The sequence below is a fragment of the Mus caroli genome, unplaced genomic scaffold, assembly GCF_978045245.1.
Source record: "Mus caroli unplaced genomic scaffold, Mus_caroli_1 scaffold_8, whole genome shotgun sequence".
Taxonomy (NCBI): Eukaryota; Metazoa; Chordata; class Mammalia; order Rodentia; family Muridae; genus Mus; species Mus caroli.
In genome coordinates, this window is record NW_028227263.1 from 121,098,100 (window position 1) to 121,115,361 (window position 17,262).

General features: G+C 53.1%; 1 protein-coding gene across 1 annotated transcript; it reads right to left on the minus strand.

Annotated features, from left to right (window-relative positions):
• Positions 1–688: 688 nt before the first annotated feature.
• Positions 689–14,695, minus strand: Kcnn4 (potassium calcium-activated channel subfamily N member 4). The gene is made up of 9 exons (XM_021167996.3): positions 14,332–14,695; positions 10,518–10,613; positions 7,817–8,238; positions 6,302–6,437; positions 3,761–3,871; positions 3,243–3,361; positions 2,990–3,059; positions 1,346–1,519; positions 689–815 (listed from the first exon to the last, which is right to left on the minus strand). The coding sequence occupies exons 1-8, from the start codon at positions 14,488–14,490 to the stop codon at positions 1,355–1,357; spliced, it is 1,278 nt and encodes a 425-aa protein (XP_021023655.1). The 5' UTR covers positions 14,491–14,695; the 3' UTR covers positions 689–815; positions 1,346–1,354.
• Between the last annotated feature and the right edge of the window lie 2,567 nt (positions 14,696–17,262).

Sequence of the window (17,262 nt, forward strand, 5' to 3'; positions counted from 1 at the left end):
CAATTTCTTCCTGCCTTCTTCCACTGATATTGTTTTTGTTTGGTTGTTTTGTTTGTTTTGAGACCAGGTTTTAGTATATATCCCTAGCTGTCCTGGAGTTCACTATGTATACTAGACTATACTGGTCTTGAACTCACAGGGATCCTCCTGCCTCCACCTCCCGAGTCCATCTGCCTCCTGAGTCCATCAGCCTCCTGAGTAGTGAGAACATGCGGGGAAGCATATGACACCAGACCCCTCTACAGTTGGGGAAACGGAGACTGGGGACAGGGCAAGTGCCTCCCGCAGCAAAATTTGAAGTGTTTGGAAAGAAATGGCAGCTTCTGTCTTCGTTTACCATTTATTACAAAGTATGAGGGTGGATTGGTGAGCAGCACCCTGTACCCTCCTCTGGCACAGTCTCTGCAATTAGGGGGAAATGTCATCTTCCCAGGTGTCCACCAGGGGGCAGCACCTCCCGTCGCTCGGACCTGGTTCCTTCAGCGAGACCCGCCCGCGGTTAACTGAAGCTTCCTAGCATCCTAGACCCCAGGCACCTCCTCCTCCAACAGAGATTAAGGGGTCCTGAACAGCAGCACAGCAGAAAGGGCTTCTGATGAGGGCATATGTGTAGTGGTGGCCATGTTCCCATTGACATGGGAGGTCCAATTCAGTGTCCACTCATGGCTGCCACCACCAGAGTCCATGCACCTCAACGTGAATCCACTTGGGTCCTGGCATCTTGAGGTGATTTATCGTGGGGCTTGGTCGGAATTGGCATGGAGCATGTCCTTGAGCTCGGTCCTTGGGTAGATAGCCTGGTTCTTCTGTGAGTCCTGAGAAGATGGTAGATCGGTAAATGGCTAGAAAACACAGGAGCAGGGATGCCAGAGGTGGAGGTTGGCAGAAGCCAGAGAATGTCTAGAGGTGGAAAGACAGAAGGGCGCCAAAGCCCAGGAGAGGAGAGCACAGGTGTGCATGGGGACAGAGACCAATCAAAAGCAGGAGAGGGCTGGGAAGCCAGAAGCCACAAGTTAGGGAATATGACTCAGAGTAAAGCCCCTGCCTAGAATCCCCCAGTGAGGCGCTGGCATGGCTCAGTAAGAGAGCCCCTGCCTACAATACACAAGACCCTAGATTCCATCTCCAGTCCTTTGGCCACACCCCTCGCACAAAAGAGTGAGAAATGAGGCTGACAAGTGGAAAAGGAATCACTCCCCTTTTTTCCAGTCCAGCCCTAAACTCAGAGTTCTAAGAGGTGGGACAGCTTAAGAGAAAGGATGGCCTTATCTATAAGCAACAGCCACATCAGGCACTGGCTTGTCTCTTCCTCTGGATTTTTCCTGTCCCTATCCTGCCCACTCACCATGTGGAGCTATGTGGCCTCCTGGCTGGGTTCTGGTAGCTGCTGTTGCTGCAGGGCAGTGCCAAGCAGCTCTGTCAGGGCATCCAGCTTTCCTGCCAGCCCGTCGATTCTCTTCTCCAGGGCACGGTGCGAGGAGCTGAGACCCAGCTGCAGGTCGCACAGGATCATGTGCATCTGGGTGGGAGGGGTACACGAGTGAGGGCCTAGAAGAGCCCTGTCTGCTCTACAGAGTGGGATAGCAGAGCACTGCCGAGCCCTCTCTGGTCCTGGAGTACTGTTCTTTTTTTAGGGGGTGGGGAGTGGAACAAAGTCTCTTGTAGTCCAAGCTGGAACTGAATTTACTGTGTTGCTGGAGGTACAGACAGATGAAAGCTGCTGTTTGGGAGCTGGAAACCCAACCTGGGTCATCGGCAAGAGCAGGAAGTGGTCTTAACTGCTGAGTCATCTCTTTATCCCTAATTAGCTTGAATTCCTGATCTTCTTGCCTCTACCTCCCAAATGCTGGGATTACAGGCATGTACTGCCGTGTCTGGTTTTTGCAGGGCTGGGGATTGAACCGGCGGCTTCATGCACACCAGGCAAGCACGTATCCCCACCCTTGTCTGTGAGCTTGCTGTGGGGAACCTTCGACTTCTGTGCTCAGGCCCTATAACTTTCATCCATAGCGGCCCACCTATTCTGGCTGACCCGAACCACCCTGTTTTCGGAGACGTGTCATGTAATCTGGGGACCTGTGTCTGTGACTGTGTTTACAGTGGCCTTAGTGCCAAGGGTGGCTGTTTGAATTGTGCTGGGCTAACAAGAAAAGGCCACACATAAAGAAGGGCTTGCCTGAGGCAGGCCAAAGGAGCATGACGTCACCATCGCTGGTGGAGGCCGAAGGCTCAGAGCCTTCGAAGCAAGGGGACCCCTCTGCCCTTGGGCACCTGATTCACAACAGCGTCAGGAACTGACTTTTGCTGAAACAATATCATCACCTGTCACGGTGTCCCTTAATTTATTATTTTTTTTAAGTTGGATTTGTTGACAGTGTTTGAGCTGCTTTGTAAGTTTGCCCGGTTTTATTTGCATAAGAGTCGCACCTGGAAGGAAATTTGTATCCGTCCACATGTAAGTGATAAAGATGATTCGAAACCAAACATTGGCGTTCTTTGGTGGTTTTTTTTTTTTTTTTTTTTTTTTTTTTGCTTTTTGTTTTTCTTAAGTCTAAAAGGGGGCCTGGTGTCTTCGGTAAGCATGGGAGGCTTTTTTCTCAGTCCTGTAACCTTTACTGCACACCTGTGTGTTTCAGTTCCCCCGCTCCAGGTGACTCCCCTTTCTGGTTTTTTTGGGGGGAGGGTTTGTTTTGGGTTTTCTCGAGACAGGGTTTCTCTGTGTAGCCCTAGCTGTCCTGGAACTCATTTTGTAGACCAGGCTGGCCTCGAACTCAGAAATCCGCCTGCCTCTGCCTCCCAAGTGCTGGGATTAAAAGCAGGTGCCACTACCACCTGCTTTTTTTGAGATGGGTCTCAGGTAGCCCAGGCTGGTCTTGAACTACCATATCTAGGTCTGAAAGTCCATCCTTCACAGGTCCATCTCCCTGCCTTCCATCCTCAGCCCCACCTTGCCCCTTTTCCCAAGACCTCCTCCCGAGGGCCCTGGTACCTTGGAGATGTCCACCATGGAATTCACTTGTTCCCGGAGCTTCCGGTGTTTCAGCCGTACCTGGCGGAACCTGTGGGGAGGTGAACTCAGTTCTAGGCTTGGTCCCTGGGTGAGTCAGAGGGAAGGGATGAGGGGAGGAGAGCCAGGACAGGAAGGAACAGTCTGCCTCAGAGTAGGAGGGAATCCAGGGCCACTAGCACTGAGTCACGGTCAGAATCGGGTGGATCACACAGGGACCCAGGGAGGCCCTCACTTGTGGATGGCAGCCAGCATCTTGCGCTGATGTCTGCGGGCAGCCCGGGAGTCCTTCCTTCGAGTGTGCTTGTAGTACATCCAGGCTTCCTGCAGCAGCCGCGCCGCTGACTCCTTCATCTGATGGGAAGACACAGTGTCAGGGGAGAGGGGTGCCCGGGAGTCTGGAAGACCTGGCTTAGAAGTCGGGGGACTGGATTTTTCCTGTAGCCCAGGTTGGCCTCAAATTCCCTGCCATCTTATTGTCTAATCCTTCTGAGTACCGAACCATCACGCTTTAAAGGGAACTGGCTTTATTTATTTATTTAATACAGGGTGGTCTCCTGCAGCCCAGTTGGCCTTGAACTCACTACATAGCTGAGGACTATCTTGAACTCCTGACCCTCCTGCCTCCGTCTTCTGAATGCTGAGATTACAAGTCTATACCACCGTGCCTGGTTTACAAGGTGCTTGGAGTTGAACTCAATGTGAGCTAGGCAAGGGTCTAACCATTGAGCTACAGCCCCAGCCAAGCCTCACCTCTTTGGCATAATGGATGTCCATCATGAAGTTGTGCACGTGTTTCTCTGCCTTGTTGAACTCCAGCTTCCGAGCCACCACAGCCACCAGGAGAGCTGTGCAGCAGACCCCCTGTGGGCACACCAAGCAAGGAACATGATTCTGTGGGACTTGGTTGTGACAGTGTCAGTCTTCTCACAGCCACAGAGGGCAGGTTCAGCCACTGCCATTCCACCATTAACAGAACTATCTGTCAGGCTAGCTTGAGTTCACCATGTGACCAAGGACAATCTCAAATTTCTGATCTGCTGTCTCCATCTCCAAAGTGCTGGCATTACAAGCACTTATCATGGTGCCCAGTTAGTACCAAACCCAGGGGCTAACCCAGGTCTTCATGAATGCCGGACAAGCCAAATTCCTAGCCCTGTTTGTCTTGTGATATAAACAGAGTCTTTCTATGTAGCCCAGGCTACCCCCAAACCTGCATCAATCCCCCAGTTCTGGATTCACAGGCATGCTCCACCCGTCACCCCCCATGCAGCTCAAATGCCTCTTTCCTTAAATGACTGATTAGAAGACGAGAGGACAGCCTTTCTAGGGGACAGACATGTCCTCCCAGTATCTGTGAAAATGCCACCAGTTGCCACTGGAAAATGTCAGAACAGAGACTGGCACAGAGGACCAGTCTGCTCCAGACTCAGGGTCTGTGACACACATCTATAGACCCAGTACCAGGGGAGGAGGGGACAGCACTGAAGCAGGAGGATCATCAACCTCTGTTCTATGGCAGGCTTGGAGCCAGCCTGGGCTACCTGAGCCCTTTGTCATCCCCTCCCGCCCAAAAACAAACAACATAGAAACAATGCTGAGATGACTCTGAGGGTAAGAGGCAGTGCCAGCAGGCCTGGTGGTCTGCGTTGCATTCCCCATCCAAACCCTCACAGTGGAGGAGAGAACCCACTCTCTAAAAGTAGCCCTTGGACCTCCACACGAGGGTCCTGATGTGCAACACCCTCCCATAAATAATTAAATATAATTTAAAAGCATTAAAAAGATGCTATTATCTTGTTGTGCAATGAAGGCTCTGAGCCAGGCATGGTGTGTGTGTGTCTGTGTGTCTACATAACATATTTCACACTTTCGATTTCTCTTTCTGTCAAATGACACAGCCCTGAGGGGCCCTGAGGAGCCCTAAGGGGCCCAGGAATATTTTTTCTAGCTTTTCCTTCTCTCTGTGTGTGTCCAGCTTGCCTGCCACACCATTGCTCACCCATGGACTCATGGCTTAGTTGACCCAACATGTCCTGGGGCAGCATCAGAGCTGGGAGCTGGTGGCTTAGGTCCCCTGTGGGATGGGCTAGGCCAAGGCACTTGGGGCTGGGCCACGGAGAGGGCGAAGGAGTTGGGTGGAAGAAACTGGATGGGGAGTTTGTAGTAGGAAAGAGGGTGACTGTAGGTGAGGGACAGAGCCTGGAGGTAGGAGCCTCTGCCTCTGCCTGAAGGGCTTAGGAGCAAGGGTAGGAACAGTGAACTGCAGAAACGCGTGGGATCCATTACAACAACTGTTCACCAACCCCCACTTCCTCCCAGAGAGCTCAGGGGCTGGGGTCAGAACAGATGTGTGGGATTCATTACCGAAACCGTCATCTCCCCCACCTCGCCCCCAGCCCCCGCTGCTTTTACTGAGCAGTGCCTGTGTTTCCTGTTTGAACCCTTGACATGAAGTTCTTCATTTGCCCTTTCAACAACCCCACAAGGAGGATGCTGGGACTGCAACAACTTTACAAATGGGGCTACCGAGGCCCAGGAACAACATGTGGTTTGCCTGAGCTCCATAGCTGGCAAGGGGCAAAGTGGGGCTTGAATCTATGAAGCCTGGTCCCCAAAACATACTCCAGAAGGTGACTTTCCACCCAGTTCTCCCTAGGGGAGGATGGGAGACTGTATCCCTTGTCTCAGGAAAAAACGGGACTGGGAAATTGGGGCCTGGATCTGAGGATATGGACCCTGGGTTCTAGGACTAAGGGACAACAGTCTCAAAACAGGTCATTTGTAGTATCCAGCCAGCATGCTTCAAAGATGAAGCAGGAGGATTGAGGGTTCAAGGCTAGCCTGGAGTACATAGCAAATTCCTAACTTAAAGGAGGAGGAGGAGAGAGGAAGAAGGAAGAAGCTGAAGAGGAGAAAGAAATGGGCTGGATATCTTTTTTTTCTTCTTCTTCTTCTTCTTCTTCTTCTTCTTCTTCTTCTTCTTCTTCTTCTTCTTCTTCTTCTTCTTCTTCTTCTTTTTCTTTTCAAGACAAGGTTTCTCTGTGTAGCCCTGGCTATCCTGGAACTCACTCTGTAGACCAGGCTGGCCTCAAACTCAGAAATCCACCTGTCTCTGCCTCCCAAGTGCCTGGCAGATCTGGGTCTTGAATAAAGAATGAGGCTGGGGAGTGGGGAAGTGCCCAGATACCCACAATTCTCAGAGATGTCAGGGAGGGCCTAGGTTGGCCCATGGTTTTCTGAGCCATGAGTATCAGCAGTGGGCTGGGAGAGAGTCTTGGGGGCAGTACTCACCATGACTCCGGTGCACAGGCAGACAATCTTGCCCCACATGGTGCCAGGTACCACGTCCCCATAGCCAATGGTCAGGAATGTGATCGGAATCAGCCACAGTGTATCTGTGAGGTGCCCCGTGGCATTGACAGCCTGCCTATGGGCAAAGAGAATTTAGTTCTGAAACCCCAGCCTGGGGGTGTTGGTGGGGTTTACTCCCCCCCCCCAATACTGTTCCTCTTCCAGCCATACTCTTAACACCAAGAAACATCTGGATAGAAAGCCAGAAATTCTGGTGGCCTCTTTCAGATGCTCAACCATTCTGGGTTATAAAAGTACAAATCTAGGGTCTGGTCAGGCCTGGAGCAGTGGTTCTCAACCTGTGGGTCGTGACCCCTTGGCGTTCAAATAACCCTTTCACAGGGACTGCATATCAGATACCTTGCACATCTGATATTTATGTCACAATTCACAACAGTAGCAAAATTACAGTTACGAAGTAGCAAGAAATATAAATTTCTGGTTGGCAGGGGTCACCACAGCATGAGGGACTGTACTAAAAGATCGCAGCATTATGGAGGATGTGAACCGTTGCGCTAGAGCCTGTTTGAGTTCAGCTAGGCAGCCAGGGCTGCTAGACACAAGCGTGTGCGGATGAGGGCTAAGGTGGGGCTGAGACCCAGCCTGAAGCAGGAGCTATCCAGAGGAAGCTACACCTTTATCTAACACCCACGAGGAGACTACGCGGCCTTCAAGTGAGATCAAGATAAAAATGATTAACATCTCTTATAAAAAAAAAAAAAAAAAGCTTGTAGAGAGCCGGGGACAGTGACACTCCTCGGTAATCCAAGCATTCAGGAGGCTGAGGTACTGGGGTGTTGGAGGCAGCCTGAGCTCCAGAGGTTCGGCTTTGTTGCCCCAAGGCCCTGTTGCCAGCTCTCAGGCCACAGGCTGGATTTCTCTGTAAGTGGGACCCTGAGGATCTGTTAGAATCGAGTAGTTCCCCCCCGCCCCCCTCCGCCATCTGTTTACAGTTGCTAAGCACCGGCTAGGTCCGGCAGGGAATTCCCCCAGCAAAAATGTTCCAAATGTCTGCTTTCCAGACTCAGCAAGCACTTACTGTACCCGCTAATTTGGAAAAGCTGTTCCTTTCAACAAGGTAGCTATTAGGATTAGCCCTATTACCAGAGTCTGAATCTGGACTTACTATGGGCCGGAAGGGTGGATTTGCTCTCTCTCTCTCTCTCTCTCTCTCTCTCTCTCTCTCTCTCTCTCTCTCTCTCTCTCTCTCTCTCTCTCTCTCTCTCTCTCTCCTGTCCCGTGTGTGTGTGTGTGTGTGTGTGTGTGTGTGTGTGTGTGTGTGTGTTTTCTGGGTAGCTCAGAAGTTGGGAATCACCTCAAGGACTTGCGATTTCTCAGCCAAGAAGGATGGAAAGTGTGAGCCTGCCCTGATGTTGGCTGGCCCCCAGCCTTGCAGCCTGCACCATCATATCCAGCAGACTCTGGTGTCTCCTCCCTGTGCTCCAGGCCCCTCACCTCTCAGCCACAGACAGCACCCAAGCTGTGGTGAGCCAGAGGCCCAGCGTGAGGCCCAGCAGCAGGCGACCCGGGTGTGTGTTCATGTACAGCTTGGCCACGAACCAGTGGCGGAAGCGGACTTGGTTGAGCGCCCCGATGCTGCGGTAGGACGCGTTGAGCAGGACCCCGCTGCGCAGCAGCACCGCGCGGGGCACCAGGTAGAGACGCAGGAGCATGGCCAGGGACAGCAACGCCTCGCCTTCGCCCAGGAAACCCGGCCAGGGCTGCGCGTCGGTGGCCTCCCCCGCCAGGGCGCAGTGCGGGCTCCGTAGGGGCACCGGGTGCACCCCGCACACCAACAGCTCCAGCAGGATTTGCGCCACCTGCCGCCGGGTCAGCGCCACGCGCCAGTCCCGGAGCCCGTTGTCCGTCATGAACAGCTGCAGGGAGGAGGCAGACACGGAGAGAGGTCAGGTGCGGGGCAGGCAGTGGCACACCCGGCCTGTGCCCCGAGATAAGATGCAGAGGACGCCCTGGGCCTGGAAAGTAGGGCAGAGATAGCTGTACGGGGTGTGGGGCTGGGGAAGGAAGCAGGCGGGAACCGGCAAGTCGCCTCTCCACCTTCTCCACTTTCTCCAACTCTAATGGCTAGTTCTGGCCCACTTCCGGAAGGAATACTCCTCCTACACGAACTGAGTGCCTCTTGTGTGCACTGACAAGTTCTATAAGCTATGATTTGTAGCGACTGAGACAGAACCATCGACCTCCTAGGGTTTGTGTGCCCATCCCTGAGGGCTCTGCCCACTTTTGGCCCTGGGGTACTACCGCTGGCAAAAATAATCCTCAGGGCCTGTGGGATGGATTAGTGAATAAAGTGAATAAAGGCATTTGCCACCAAGCCTGACTCCCTAGCATCCACGTTGTAGGAGAACTGACTTCCACGCGCACACTGTGGCGCCAGGTAATTTATAACATAGGCTGGGCTCAAATGAGCGATCTACCTGCCTCAGACTCCCAAGTGCTGAAACTACAGGTAGGTGCTGCCACACTTAGCTCCATTTAAGCAGCATTTGGACGCCCTGGGGACTGCTCTATCCCTGTACATGTGACTCAATAAATGTTCATACACAGAGGTTCATGTACAAGCGCTCCCAACTTACAAATCTGGAAATTGAGGCCTGGTTCTCACAACAGGGCAACTGAACAGGGCCCGGAGCATGAACTGCTCTCTGTGAGGTTTGTTTGTTTCAATGTGAAGGTAAAAACCACTCTTCAGTATGCAAGGAAAACACTCTACCACTGAGCCACGCCCCCAGCCCCTCACTGGGGGATTCTAGGCAGGGGCTCTACCACTGAGCCACGCCCCCCAGTCCCTCACTGGGGGATTCTAGGCAGGGGCTCTACCACTGAGCTGCACCCCCAGCCCCTCACTGGGGGATTCTAGGCAGGGGCTCTACCACTGAGCCGCACCCCCAGCCCCTCACTGGGGGATTCTAGGCAGGGGCTCTACCACTGAGCCACGCCCCCAGCCCTTCCCTGGGGGACTCTAGGCAGGGGCTCTACCACTAAGCCACGCCCCCAGCCCCTCACTGAATGAATGTATGAAGGGGCTCTACCTCTGCGCTACACCTCCAGATCTCTATCCTATATTACTGTGTCCCTACCTATTGAAATCACAAGTCACCTAACACTTAACATCCCACAGTAGTGCCAACCTCTAATGTGAGATTTATTTTCCTCCTCCAGACTCAACAACTCTTCCTAGCCATCTTTGAACTCCGGTCTCACTGAGACACAATGCCGTTCCCATTTTCACTTCTCCAGATTTTTCCCTCGGTTTCCCGACTCCCATACAAGACAGTGATTCTCAGCCATGTACAGTAACGCCCTAGGAGGTGCTTGGCACCTGAGAGGCACTCAGTTAAAATATTCATGCTTCAGGCCTGTAGGATGGCTCAGTGAGCCAAGGCCTTTACCTCCAAACCCTATGACGTGATTTTGATTCCTAAGAACCCCACGTGGTAGAAGGGGAAAACTGGCTTGTATAATTTGTTTTCTGACTTCCAAGTGTCCCCCCCTAAAATAAATAAATAAATAAATAAATGTTAAAAATTTTAAGTACACACTCTTATTGTCATTAATAACAGTTGTAAAGAAACTAGGCATGTAACTCAGTGGTGGAGCCCCTGCCTAGAATCCCCCAGTGAGGGGCTGGGGGCATGGCTCAGTGGTAGAGCCCTGCCTAGAATCCCCCAGTGAGAGGTTGGGGGCGTGGCTCAGTGGTAGAGCCCCTGCCTAGAATCCCCCAGTGAGGGGATGGGGGCGTGGCTCAGTGGTAGAGCCCCTGCCTAGAATCCCCCAGTGAGAGGCTGGGGGCGTGGCTCAGTGGTAGAGCCCCTGCCTAGAATCCCCCAGTGAGGGGCTGGGGGTGTGGCTCGGTGTAAGGTCCTGACTTCAATCCTCAGGACCAAAATTAATTTTAAAAATGTAAGTGGTCTCTGGACCTGGGAGCTAGGAGGGTAGGCATAGCCTCCATCTCTAAGTGGGCAAGGAAACACGTGGGGGCTACATTGGGGGATGGATCAGCTACGGCAGGAGAATCTGCCTGTCTGTCTGTGGTTCATTCCATCCCAGCGGGCAGAGGTGTAGACTCAGGTAGCTCAGGGAAGGAGAACAAGGATACATAGAGAGCAAAGCTGAGGGGCAGGGCCCAGCTTACCTGGACCTCCTTGGCATGGAAGACCACAATAAGACAAAGGAGGAAGGCAGTGGACAGGGTGATCAAACACTTAACCAGGAGCAGGTACAGCACCCACTGTGGGGGAACAGAAGACAGTGAGCCGCCAGTGCTTCCAGTCTGCCCAACCCCATTCCCTTCCTTCAGAAAGGCGGTCTCTACATTCCCAACAACCTGGCTCCCGAACCAGTCCCTCCTGACAGGACATCTCAAAACCATTCTCAAGTTTAGTGTGTAGGACACCGTATGATCCCAGTCCTCAGTAGGCTGAGACAGGAGGACATCGTCTAAGCCATGTCTCAGTTCCTCGCTACCCTCCACTCTCCTACCATGGGGAGCCTTGAAACTCACATTCTTTCCCTATGAAAAGTAGTTCTCATTTGTGTATGTGTGAAGTCTAGGAAAGGACATACAGCTTCCAGAGGGTGCCCCTTCCCTCTCCAGCAAGCAGTGCCTCCCCGAACCCCAGTCCCAGCAAAGACGAGAGACTGTCACTCAGGTCTCAGAGCAGCATTCTGCCCTTCTCTAATCTGAGGAATGAGCCTCAAGACACCTCCAGCCCCAGCTCCTGCTTTGTGAGCCCCTTCTTCCCCTCTCCTACCACTTCCCCTGGCTGGATGCCCGGGGCACCCGGGAGGAAGTTCAGGGGCTACATAAAGCAGCAGAAGTTTTTTTTTTTTTTTTTTTTTTTCTTCCTCTCTTTGTGTGGCAATGCCTTGGAGGGATCTAGAATTTAGGGAGGAAGGATTAAGAGAGTTGGGGGGGCGGGGGGGTGAGAACTGCTGAGTTCCTTAAGATGGGCCGATGCCCACAGGGAGATGCTGTCCCAGGGCAGGGCTTGTCTGGGTTCCCTCTTTGAACCCTGCACCTGTTCCTCTGCCAGCTTCCCTGGCTGGGCCCGCGCCAGCACCCCGCCTCTGAGCAGGGGAAGAAGGCCAGTTTCCTGCCCCCTGGGGGGCCTCCCCCCACCTCTATCTGAACAATGGCGCTGCTGTCCTCAGCCTTCCCCTCCCCCGTCATCCTTCACCCTTACCCAGTTCCCCGTTCAGTTTTTCAGTTTGTCTCAGCCCCTATTGCTCAGATACCAGCCACTTTCCCACAATGCAGTTCACGTCTCCCACGGCGATGTGTGTGTGTGTGGGTCCCCTTTTCCTATTCTACCACCCAGACTGGGGTCTCTTACTTCCTTCTCTCTGCGAGTTCTGTCTGCTTCTAGGCCTCCCAAGTGCTAGGATCACAGGCATGCATCATCACAGCCCAGTGCTGGGAGATCAAACCCAGGGGCTTTGCACATGCTAAGCAAGTACCAATTGAGCTACTGCCCGGGTCTGGAGTGTGTGTGTGTGTGTGTGTGTGTGTGTGTGTGTGTGTGTGTGTGTGGGCAGTCCATGTATGCACGGCCTTATTATCTCTCTGCGTGCATCTCTCCAACTGGGGTTTCTCAGTGGCTCTGGAGGCGTTTCTGTCACATTCTCCCTCTCTCTCTCTCTCTCTCTCTCTCTCTCTCTCTCTCTCTCTCTCTCTCTCCCCTTCCCTCTCTCCCTCCCTCCTCTCCTCCCTCCCTCCCTCCCCCCCTCCCTCTGTAGACTGACTTTCCCTCCCCCCAAGTCTCTGTCTGCCCCATCTTCTCTGCTTCACCTCATCTAAAGCCGGCTCTTCCTTCCTATAGTCTTGGCACCCGCCCTTCCTCCTGAGGAGCAGGTGCCTTCCTTTGGTGAAAAACAAGTTTGTTAGATTGAGATGGAGTTGGGGAAGGAGGGGGCATGGAGGTCTCCAAGGCAGCCATTGGACGGGGACTTAGGGTGGGGATGTGGCTCACTTGGAAGAGTGCTTGCCTAGCAAGCGCAGAGCCTTGGGTTTGAACCTCGTCCTTTTGTAAACTGAGTGTTGTGATACATGGAGAAGTGGAGGCAGGAGGATCAGAGGTACAAGGTCATCCTCAGCTACCTAGCCAGTTCAAGGCCAGCCTGGGCTACCAGAGACCTTGTCTCAAACAAGAGCTGCAAGGGTGCTTATGGCTACGTTTGAACAGATGGGGAAACTGAGGCTCAGAGAGCCTCATCCATTCCTTCAAGAATCACAGTCAGAGGAAAGGACTTGGGCAGTTAGTGAAGAAGGAGACATGAAGGATGAGGAAGACCCCCTGGCTCCTTCCCTTCTGCCTGGACTCCCAGGTCCACACTTCTCCTACTGGGCGTGGTGCAGGAGCGTGGGAGCGCCGGGCAGGCCCCAGCCATGTTTCCTGTTGGCATGGCTCTGGACGGCCCCACCCCCCCTCGCAGTGGCTGCCCTCTCCTTGGCCACTTGGCTGAAGGAAGCTGGCCTGCCCTGACCCTCCATGTGCCTGCCGGTCTGTCACTCCACAGTGGCTGAGCACCGGGGCCCAGAAGTTCTCCCAAAGAATGTCCCACCTGCAGACACACACGCAAACACACACACACACACACACACACACACACACACACACACACACACATCTCCTGTCCCAACTTTCCCATTGAACAAGTGTGCCTCCCCCTCAAGCCACACACCCAACCTTGCCCTCCATCTCTCTTCTGCCACAAGTCTGACCAGGGTGGGAATATCCCCAGGGCTTGTTAAGACCTGCCTGCACTCCCTGGTCTTCCAGAGGTTGATTGATAGCTCTCTTGTGTGTGTTCTCTCCGTCCCCCACCTTGTTTGGATTTATTTCTGTTTTTGAGATAAGGTTTGTGTAGCCCAGGCTAGCCTCCAAACTCAGTATGTAGTTTAGGCTGGGCCTAACCTTCTGATCCTCTTGCCTTCCCCCCCAGCCTCCTTCCCCCGACTTCTCCAGTGCTTGGATCCCATGCCTGGTGAGATTTTTTGAGGCTCTTCCTGCAGACTCTTGAGCCTGAACCCCAAAGTCTCCTCTTCCACAGGGACGAAGGCTTTCAAACCACAGTAGACCACTATCTGGCGAGTGGTGCCTTCTGGGGGTAATGGCACTTCTATATGGTAGGGGTGGGGTGGAGGCTCCACTCCCCACAGTCTCCTCTGTCGGTTACTTCAGAGCACTGCCTGGTGGCACTGGGTAAATGGCAGTGGCTAGATAAGGAGCAAGGAGACGCCTAATGACAACGTCTTTTTCCCTTGCCCGCCCTCTCTTCACCAGAGCTAGGCTATCAAGGATCAGCCTTGTATGGGCCTCAACAAGGCCCAGACCCCCAGTGGTCTGTCTGATAACACTTACTCAAAGGCTAACACTGAGAACGCGCGCGTGCATGTGTGCATGTGTGTGTGTGTGTGTGTGTAGGTTGGGGGGAGCTGGGGGGAGGACGATATCACACTAGCTCAGGTTTCAGGGGTGCAGACCCCCCCATCTACCTCCATCACATCCAGGGGTCCAGACCCAGCCTTCTTCTCTTAGACCTTAAGAAGTGTAAGACCTCAGTTCTCCTCCCTTAGACCCAGGAGTCCAGACCAGCTCTCTTCTCCCACACCCAGGGGTGCGGACCCCGACCTTCCTCCCTCACACCCAGGGTGTTAGACCCCCAGCTCTCCTCTCTTCTTCACACCTCGGGGTGGAAGATGCCAGCCTTCCTCCCTCATGCCCAGGAGAATAGGATCCCCTAGCTTTGCTCTCTCACATTCAGGGATGTAAGACCCCAGTCCCCTTCCTTCACACTCAGGGATGCAGACTCCAGCTCTCTTCCCTCAGATCCAGGAGATCAGACCCCAGCCCTCCTCCCTCACACCCAGGGGTGCAGATCCCAGCCCTCCTCCCTCACACCAGGCTCCCTGTCCCTTCCCTGCTCGGTAGAAGGGCCCCACTCACCTTGCAGCCCAGGAACCACAACATCTCAGCATGCAGAACCATGAGTCCGATGCCAGTTCCCGCCAGCACCAACGCCCAGCCGGCCACCCTCTTCTCCTGCTCCAGCAGGCGCTTTCTCCGTCTCAGGGCCCCCAGGCCAGTCACCAGCTCCCCGCCCATGGCCCCTGAGGTCTTGGGGCTCAGCCAGCTTCCTGCCCAGGGTCCCCCACCTCTCAGTACGCAAATGGCAGCCAGCTTGGCTTCCAGGCCAGCGGCCTGTTCTGCTCACTCTGGGACTTTTGCTGGAAGGCACAGCCTAGTCCTGTGCCCTCTGGGGAGTGGTAACTGCAGCAGGCAGGGCAGGGCGGGGAGGGACGGGGAGGTCCCTGGGTAGGGGGAGGCTGGCTATCCCATTCCCTTCTGAGACTAAGGAGGGGCTGGGGTGTGTCTTGTGGCCCCGGGCAAGGAAGAAGAGTCCATCCACGTGGGCAAAGACACACTGACACAATAGGTTGTGACTCTCCAACCGTTTACACTCTGTGGTACACACCTACAACCTCCACCACACCCAGACACCACAAAGCACCCTATGACAGACCGGAGACGGAGCCCAACACACCAGCACACACCACACAACCTCCACAGAAGTGACTCACACTCCTGAAAGTTCAGAAACCCACAGCCACACCCAGACACCACACACACACATGGTGTGACACACGCCAGCACTTAGCAGGGCAGCAGCATCCCATTGCACACGGGGCCACCCAAAGGTTGAGCTCACGCAGTCACACATTCAAAGTGGGGCGGGGGAGGGGCTGGAAAGTCAGGCACAGCAGTGAAAGTGAGCGCTCCTCTCCAGAGCTCCTCTCCAGAGGAGTCTAACTTCCGTTTCTAGCACCTACTTGCTGGGTGGGTGGCTTGAAACCACCTGTAACTTCAACTCCAGGAGATGACACCCTTTTCCTGGTCTTTGGGAGCCCCCGACACATGTGGCTGATATTCACATACATGCACGCGCATAAATAAAAAATAAATCTTAAATGATATTTTTTAAGGGGGACCAGGGACGGAGTGCAGCTGTTAGTGGGCTCCTTTGAATCACAGACGCTCTGAGGTGGATCCCAGCACAGCATAAAGTGGGCAATGGTGCATGACTGAGTCTTGGCACTAGGAAACTGGGGCCAGGAGGATCAGCAGGTCTCAATCATTGTCAACTATGAGTTCAAGGTCTGCCTGGGCCACATGAGACCCTGTTTCCAAAACCCAAACCAGGTAAAATGCTATAATATTCTACGATACAAAGAGCCAAGCATCAACGACCACACGGGACATGTACCAGGAGCCACACAAATACACAGCAGCTCTGGGCACACCAATTTGTAAGAATCACCAGGCACAACACACACGTGTCAACAGACACACAAGGGGGTGTGAATGTGAAACACAGAGAGGTACCCCATATGTGCAAACACCTGTGGTGGCAGACACTGTCACCCAGTGCCCAGAGAACAGGAAATGCACACTAGCTCACATCATTGTGTGTGGGACTCAAGCACACACACACACACACACACACACACACACACACACACACACCTGACATCGATCCTGACATACACTGGTGCACTTGACACTCAGCATATCTTAGCACAGTACGTGATTCAAACCAGAGAACAGTCAATGGAAGTGTGCAAGCAATGCCTACCCAGCGTTGGACATTCTAGGACATTCTAACCACACAGGACACAGTCCAGAATGATATGTACCCTTTGGAGGGGATGGGGTTGGATTCAGGCCCACAAGAACACCAACGTCCAGATTAGCACACCATCAATCCAACGTCACGCACAATACACATACCCGTTATACTCCCATGTGCATGGCCACACAAACACCACACTCAGGGAAGAGAAAGACCCTCAGCGTGGACATATCTCCTGATATGAGTAACAGAGCTACTTCACTGAGTCAGACAGGGTGTTACATTCACATTTACACACACACACACACACACACACACACACACACACATACTTGCACGAATGCATGCACAAGCACAAATAAGACTAAAATAAAAAAGTAGTTTTTTAAAAAGACGTTAGGTGTACAGGCACATACCTGCAACCCCAGCCCTGAATGGGGAGGCGACGTAGTCAGATGGGTGGAGCCATTCTAATCGAATCCGTGAGCTCCTGTTGGTGTGAAAGACCCAGTTTCCAAAACATGAGGTGCAGGACTAGTGACAAGACTCATGGGGTTTAAGGGCACCAACTGAGTTCAAATCCCAGAGCCTGCATGGGGGAAGGAGAGAACAGACCCCTGCAGGTTGTCCTCTGACTTTCTTATGTGTACCATGGCACATGCAGGCAGTGCATAAACACACAAGGTGCAGAGCAATTGAGGAAGCTATTCTTATATCAGCCTCTGATCTCCACAGACATGCACACTCTGTGCATCCTACTCCAACACAGCACACACACACACTCTCACACACACACATACTCAAACTCACACACAGCACACACACATACACATACATACTCACACATACTCACATACACACACTCACACACACATATACTCACACACATACACACACATACTCACACACACATACACACATACTCATACACACACATACTCACACACACACTCACACACACATACTCACACACACACATACACACACATACACACATACTCACACACATACACACACATACTCACACACACACATACTCTCTCTCTCTTCACACACACACACACACACACACACACCACAAGAGATAAAACAAATCTTTAAAAAAAAAAAAGGGGGGGCTGGTGAGATGGCTCAGTGGGTAAGAGCACCCGACTGCTCTTCCAAAGGTCCAGAGTTCAAATCCCAGCAACCACATGGTGGCTCACAACCATCCGTAACAAGATCTGGCGTCCTCTTCCGGAGTGTCT

Coding starts and splice junctions, on each gene's coding strand:
- Kcnn4 (XM_021167996.3), bottom strand. CDS start 14,490: ATGGGCGGGGAGCTGGTGACTGGCCTGGGGGCCCTGAGACGGAGAAAG. Junction 6,438..7,816: donor GTGCTGTCTGTGGCTGAGAG/GTGAGGGGCCTG, acceptor CTTTGCCCATAG/GCAGGCTGTCAATGCCACGG. Junction 3,362..3,760: donor ACATCCATTATGCCAAAGAG/GTGAGGCTTGGC, acceptor TCTTCCCATCAG/ATGAAGGAGTCAGCGGCGCG.